General features: G+C 56.7%; 3 protein-coding genes across 3 annotated transcripts; 2 read left to right on the top strand and 1 right to left on the bottom strand.

The window, feature by feature from the left end:
* Positions 1-1201: 1201 nt before the first annotated feature.
* PODANS_4_8910 (uncharacterized protein) lies at positions 1202-2435 on the bottom strand (the record flags this gene model as incomplete). Its single annotated transcript, XM_001905898.1, has 2 exons — positions 1202-2364; positions 2396-2435. The coding sequence occupies 2 exons, from the start codon at positions 2433-2435 to the stop codon at positions 1202-1204; spliced, it is 1203 nt and encodes a 400-aa protein (XP_001905933.1).
* Positions 2436-3071: 636 nt separating this feature from the next.
* Positions 3072-5376, top strand: PODANS_4_8920 (uncharacterized protein; the record flags this gene model as incomplete). Its single annotated transcript, XM_001905897.1, has 2 exons — positions 3072-5113; positions 5175-5376. The coding sequence occupies 2 exons, from the start codon at positions 3072-3074 to the stop codon at positions 5374-5376; spliced, it is 2244 nt and encodes a 747-aa protein (XP_001905932.1).
* Positions 5377-5805: 429 nt separating this feature from the next.
* PODANS_4_8930 (uncharacterized protein) lies at positions 5806-6327 on the top strand (the record flags this gene model as incomplete). The annotated part of the gene is made up of 1 exon (XM_001905896.1): positions 5806-6327. The coding sequence occupies one exon, from the start codon at positions 5806-5808 to the stop codon at positions 6325-6327; it is 522 nt and encodes a 173-aa protein (XP_001905931.1).
* Positions 6328-6438: the final 111 nt, after the last annotated feature.

The raw sequence follows: 6438 nt of genomic DNA, 5'->3' as shown, positions 1-6438 counted from the left end.
AGGGGGGGGGGGCTGTATCAAAATGATATTGATCACATTTAAAAAGAGGCAGAGTGGCCAGACAGACTGAAGAAGATCTTTTAATGGTTGAGAAACCGAGGGATGAAAAAAGCAGCGAGGTCGAAATATATCAATACATCCTCCGTCAACGGCGTTGTAGTGGTAGTAGAGTTAGTAGCTCTGACAGGGGTTCTTTTCTTTCAGATCTGGCCCACCACCCACCAACCCATCCATCCCACTCGCAAGCAAATCCCACTTTGTACAAGTTCCCTTCCACCCCCCTCCATCATCCAATGATTCCTCTCTCATCCCATAACACTCCCACTACCCCAGGCAGACATGGCGAGATCCGCACGTCATGTTGAAACCCAGCAGCCATGTCAACATTGCTATGCCCGCCAAGAACCTTCTTCCTGCCTGTCTATCAACAAAAAAAGTTGGGATGAAAGAGAGACATACCACCACTACCACCGTCACCACCAACAACCACCAACACCGCCACCAAAAACCTGTACCTCGGCTTCCACCCCCCTCTCCCCGCCCCGGCATTGGCAACCTTTGTTTTCGCTAGTACAGCTTTGTCAGCCTACTGCACCTCCCGCTTCCCGCAATGCCAATGTGGTGCCATTTGTCTCCCCCCGAAACCCAATCAGCACATGCCAAACTTATGTAGCCTCAACATGGGAAAGTTCATACACTTACCGTTCGCTCCCCACACCTGTCCAAACTGTCGGGTCAAATGCTTCCCTCCTCCGTTTGTTTGTTTATTGATGTCGAGTCGATCGAGGGGGGACACCCGCACTCTTATAACAGCCCGCGAGTCCGGAGAAGCCAGAGAACCATACCAACCTGCATAAGTCAAAACAGAACCATCCATCACAATTGCCCCGACATGAATCACATCTCATGAGATGACCAAATGCTTAAAAAACCTAATAATGCCCGCTGCGAAATATTTGTGACACAATGTCTGAGCGAAAAAAAAACCCTCCAATACTGTAGTATAATGTTACTGGTACAAAAGCCACAACCCCCCCATAACACTACCCCGCTGACCGGTACACATTAGTCATATATCCAACTGTTGATCCTCTCATCACATGCTGCCAGCGACATGTCGCCGGCTCTTCCTCCTCCTTCTTCTCCTCCTCCTCCTCCACTTCCTCTTGTGGCATCCACCCCAGCACCACTATAGCCCCCCCTACGAGCTCGCAGCAGGGGTATCAGTGCTGTTCCCACTGCTCCCCGCCACCGCCGCCGCCGCCGCCTCACCACCCTCCGTCGACGACGACGACGACGACGGCCCCGCCGCCGCAGCAGCAGCACCCTTCTTCGAAGCCATCATTTGCCAAGCTGGAATCGACGCCTTGGCCGTCATCCCGCTGTTAAAAGGCGACGAGGCAGAAGCGGAACCGGTCCGGTTGTGGTTACCAGTCAAATAATCCGAATACGTCGTAGTCTTGGGAGCTTCATCCCCATTCTCAACCGTAGCCGGGGCCGCGGGCGTCACAGCAGCCGGGCTAGCAGCAGGAGTGGTTCCGCCGGTGGACGGGCGAAGATAATTATTCACACTGGTCGAAGTGGCAGTCGGGTTCATCCGCTGCGTGATCAACGTCTTCAAGCTCTTGAGCTCAGCATTGACCTCCCTCAGCCTGGTGTCAGTGAGGTCCTTTTGGTTGTTCAACGCGCGGGGGATCGAGTCCTTGAGGCTCTGGACGTCATCCCTAACCCGCTGCGCCTCGTCGTCGCGGCGGCGGTTGGCCGACTTGAGGTCTCCGATCACCGTCTCGAGTTCGTTAAGGGCCGTGTCGAGCTTTTCGGTGCGTTCCGTCTCGGCGGCCTTGAGGGCTTCCGTGTCTTTGGCCAGCTGCTCCACCAAGGCAAACGTCTTTTCGAATTGCTCGTCGATGGATTTCTTGTCTCGCTCCAGCCGTTCGGGGGTTGGGGGGGCGATGAGGGGGTAGACGTAGCGCTTCCCTAGGGAGAAGAGGCCGTAGGAGACGCCGCTGACGACGGTAGCCATTATGAACCAGTCACGCCAATCACGCCGAGGTGGGACGGTTTGCTGCTGTGGTTGTGGTTGCCATCCGTATGGGGGGTATTGCTGCTGTGGGGGGTATTGCTGCCCGTAGTACTGTTGGGGTGGTTGGTGTTGTTGTTGCTGTTGTGCTGGGACTACGGCCTGGGATGTGTATGCTTGTGGCGGCGCTACGCCAGCACCGACGCGAGCGAGGGCAGCGTTTACCTCTTCCTGGGTCAGGTTCTTTGCTTGCAGGAAGGCGACCTTCTTCTCGATCGGGGACGCGGCGACGCTGGGGTCTTGCAGGACTAGATGACAGTGGAAATCAGCATGCATCCGGATGTCTCGATCCTGGGTCGGTCTAGGTCAACCTACACGTCGCTGCCGAAGCGACAAGCTCCTCACGAATAGCCATATTCGTATATGTCGTATCTCCCTCCTCTTGAGATCAAGCCCCTTTTCTGTGGAAGAGCAGGAATTGATGAAACTGGAGGACGCGTTTGGGGCTGAAGAAGACCAAAAAGTAGTAGCTGATGACGACCGTTTGGGAAATGCAATGGCGCGCGGGAAGCCGAGGTTCATGCCGGCCCGTGCCCCTTGTTTCCTCTTTCAGCGGAACTCTTGCCATGGGTGCTTTCCCCCCCGGATTTGAATGGCCGGCATCACGTGTCACCTGCCAAGCCCTTCCAGAGTAGCGGAGGGCGGGGCCGGCCAATGAACTGCCCCGCCCGCATGTTTTGTTTACCACAGCAACCGAGCGCTGTACAGCAAAGTGTCGCTCTCGCCAGTTGTCGCAACGCTCCTGTCGCCGCTGTTGCCCAGCGACTTGCCAAAACGACCTTGCTGCGAACCTCGACGACAAACCTCTCGATACCTCGACGAAAGTACCGACTCACCCCTCGTTTGCGCATATCCCTCGGGCCAAGCAACCATCCCGCGATACGCCGGCGTACTGGGCAAACTCACCGTGCAAAACAACAGGAGGGGCGTGTGTGAGCGACAGGGGGGGACCAGCCCTCTAGCCCAAATTTTTTTTTTGACATCACCAACCATGTCGAGCCGTCGACCGCGCGAGACCCTCGGGGGTCTCAACCTCAACTCTGCCATCCCCCAGCCCCCCTCCGCCATGAAGCGACAATCCCACATTGGCAGCATCGGCGGCCCAGCCAGCCATGCGCGCTCCATGTCCGGCTCGCGCCACTCCCTGGCCTTGCAACGTCCAAACCAGCCCATGTTCCAGCGCTCCTCCTCCGGCACCAACCTCGCCGACGTAGGTCTCTCCTCGGTCAAGCGCGCCTCGGTATCGGCCTACACTGGCGGCGGCAGCAACACCACCTCCCTAAAACCGTCCTACCACACCGCCGGCGGAGGACCCTCGAGCAGTCAAGACAACGACCGCCGCAGCAGCAGCGTCTACCGGGCCCGTCCCTCGGGCGTCGGCGGCCCGAGCAGCGGCGGGATGGGCATCCCAACGGGCGGCCACCAAAGCTTCTTCCAACAAGCCCCCCAAGCAGCCGGCGTCCCCCGCGACCCCCGTCCGCTCCGAGACCGGTCCTACCAGAACCGACTGGGCCAGGAACTCGTCGAATACCTCGCCCAAAACAACTTTGAGATGGAGATGAGCCACAAGCTCTCGGACAACTTCATCAAGTCCCCCACCCAAAAAGACTTCAATTTCATGTTCCAGTGGCTCTACAGGCGCATCGACCCCAGCTATCGCTTCCAGAAGAACATTGACCAAGAAGTGCCCCCCCTCCTGAAGCAAATGCGCTACCCATACGAGAAGAGCATCACGAAATCCCAAATCGCGGCCGTGGGAGGACAGAACTGGAGCACGTTTCTGGGTTTGCTGCACTGGATGATGCAGCTGGCGCAGATGCTCGATCGGTATGCTCACAACCAGTATGACGAGGCTTGTCTGGAGGCTGGGGTCGACGTCACGGGGGACACCATCATTTTCAACTTCTTGACGCGAGCATACCAGAACTGGCTCAACATGGATGATGACGCGGGGGATGAGGATGTCGAGGCCGCGCTGGCGCCGCATGTGGAGAGGATGGCGGCCGAGTTTCACGACGGGAATGCAAAGTACTGTGAGGAGCTCAAGATGCTGGAGGCGGAGAACGAGAGGTTGCAGAAAGAGATTGAGGAGCTGGAGAAGAGCACGCCTGACCCGGCGGTGCTGGACAATCACTTCAAGATCATGCAGGAGGACAGGGCCAAGTTTGAGGAGTACAACACGCTGGTTTCGGAAAAGTCCGACAGGTACGAGGCGAAGAATCGGATTCTGCAGCAGGAGTTGGAGAAGCTGGTCGACGAGGTGAGGGAGGCGGAGGAGGAGAGGAGGAGGCTGCAGAGGGCGGTGGATGAGCAGGGGATCAGCATGCAGGATATCGACCGGATGACCGGGAACCGGGAGCGTCTGCAGAGGGAGATAGAGTCTGCCAATCTGCGGCTGGAGGACGTGAAGCGGAAGGTGCTGGATCGGGAGCTGGAGGCGAGCAGGAGGTTGGAGGAGCTGGAGAGGGCGGTGGACAAGTTCAACACGGTGGCCTATCAGATCGGGCTGATACCGGCTACTGCGGTCAACGCCAAGGGGAAGGAGTACGAGCTGCAGGTTACGGTGAATGATGGGCCGTCGGACTTTTCGTCGTCGCTGGGGCCGTCGTCGTCGGCCGCGGCGGGACAGGGGGGGGGGGGGGATAGGCTTCTGCAGGACTCGACGACGGGGTATCAGCCGGCACATATCCTGAACTTGGACCTGCGCGGGGAGGTTAAGAACAGCTTCTTGGTGCTGAGGAAAGAGGTGTCGGAACGGAGAAAACAGGCGCTGGACGTGATGATGGAGGATCATGACCTGCTGGACCGGGCCAAGGAGGCGATTGAGGACAAGAGGAACGAGGTGGAGGCGCTGCAGCACCGGGTGAGGGCGGCGGAGGAGGAGTATGAGAAGACCAAGGAGTCGACGAGCGCGCAAAAGATGGCGAGCGACGCGCAGATTGAGAAGATGGAGAAGGAGCTGGCCAAGATGAGGGCGCAGCTGAGCGAGAGCGTGCAGCTGATGGAGCAGAGGGAGATGAATACGAACATTGAGTGAGTTTTGACCCCGACACCAAACCAACCCTACAGAGATCGTTTTGCTGACTATCAACAGGTACGAACAGTTGACGCTGCGGGCGAACGCGCTCAGGGAGGAGCTGCATACCGAGACGATGCGCATGCTGAACGACGTGATCAAGTTCAAGATGCACGTGCAGAAGAACTTGGAGGAGTACGAGAGCTTTGTGGCGGACGAGCTGGAGAAGGAGTTGGGGAGTGACGAGATGAGAGATGATACCCAGGCTATTGACATGTAGTTTTTTTGTGTTTTTTTTTGGTCGAGTTTTATTTTACGGATGTTGTTGGTCTATGGGTTAGGAGTAGGATATGGTCAGGGATCAGGATATACCGTGTGGGATTTTTATTTTTTATTATTTTTTTTACTTTTGTTATCCTGATGAATATCAAAAGTCTACCTACTGCTGCTTACGACAAGCTTTTCCCATCTTCATGATGTGAACCTTGACGGTCCAGTCAGAAGAACCACAACCCCCCGCCATGCAAGGCACAAGGTCTTGGCACTCTTTATTCCATCCATCCAACCCCACCACCACTTTCACACCAACCCATCCCATATACATTTCCCATCTCATCAACAACCAACATCACCCATTCTCTTTTTCCTTTACACTCATCTAACCAATCCAAACCAGGACTTATCTACAGCAGCCAAACACCTTCCCATCATGACCACCAGCCCCCCAGCAGCAGCAGCAGCAGCAGCAGCAGCAACAGCAGCATTCACCTTCCCAAAAGAGCACTCCTTCCCCCCCTTCTTCACCCCTCAAATCAACCTCTCGACCCGGCACGCCCAGCTCTCCAAGTGGTCTTCCCTCATCTTGGCCTATTGTCGACACCACAAGCTCTACCGCATCTCCCTCTCCGATGCGACCACTTCCCCTGCATCGGTTATCTACCCCCTCTTCAACAACGAAACAATCAACCGGCGGCTGGAAGTCTCTTACATGAGGGAGATGATCGATTTTATGAAACGACAAGGGAGGGCGGAGTGGTATGGAGGTAAAGAAGGGGATCTGGCCTGGGTGTACTGGAGAACGCCGGAGGAGTGGGCGGGGTTGTTGGAGCGGTGGGCTGACGAGACGGGGAATAAGGGTGGGGTGGTGACTGTTTATGAGTTGGCTGAGGGGGAGGGGACGAGGGGGTCCGGTGAGTTTCTGATGATGGGTAGCAGAAAGGGTCGTGGCTGACAGCGTGACAGAGTTCTGGGGTTTGGATCAGGAGTTGCTGGTCAAGGCGGTGGGTGTGCTGGTCAAAAAGGGGAGGGCGCAGACGTTGGGGGGGGAGGAGAATTTGGGTGT

The sequence above is a fragment of the Podospora anserina genome, chromosome 4 (genome assembly GCF_000226545.1).
Source record: "Podospora anserina S mat+ genomic DNA chromosome 4, supercontig 4".
NCBI lineage: Eukaryota > Fungi > Ascomycota > Sordariomycetes > Sordariales > Podosporaceae > Podospora > Podospora anserina.
This window is presented reverse-complemented; position numbering and strand designations above follow the sequence as displayed.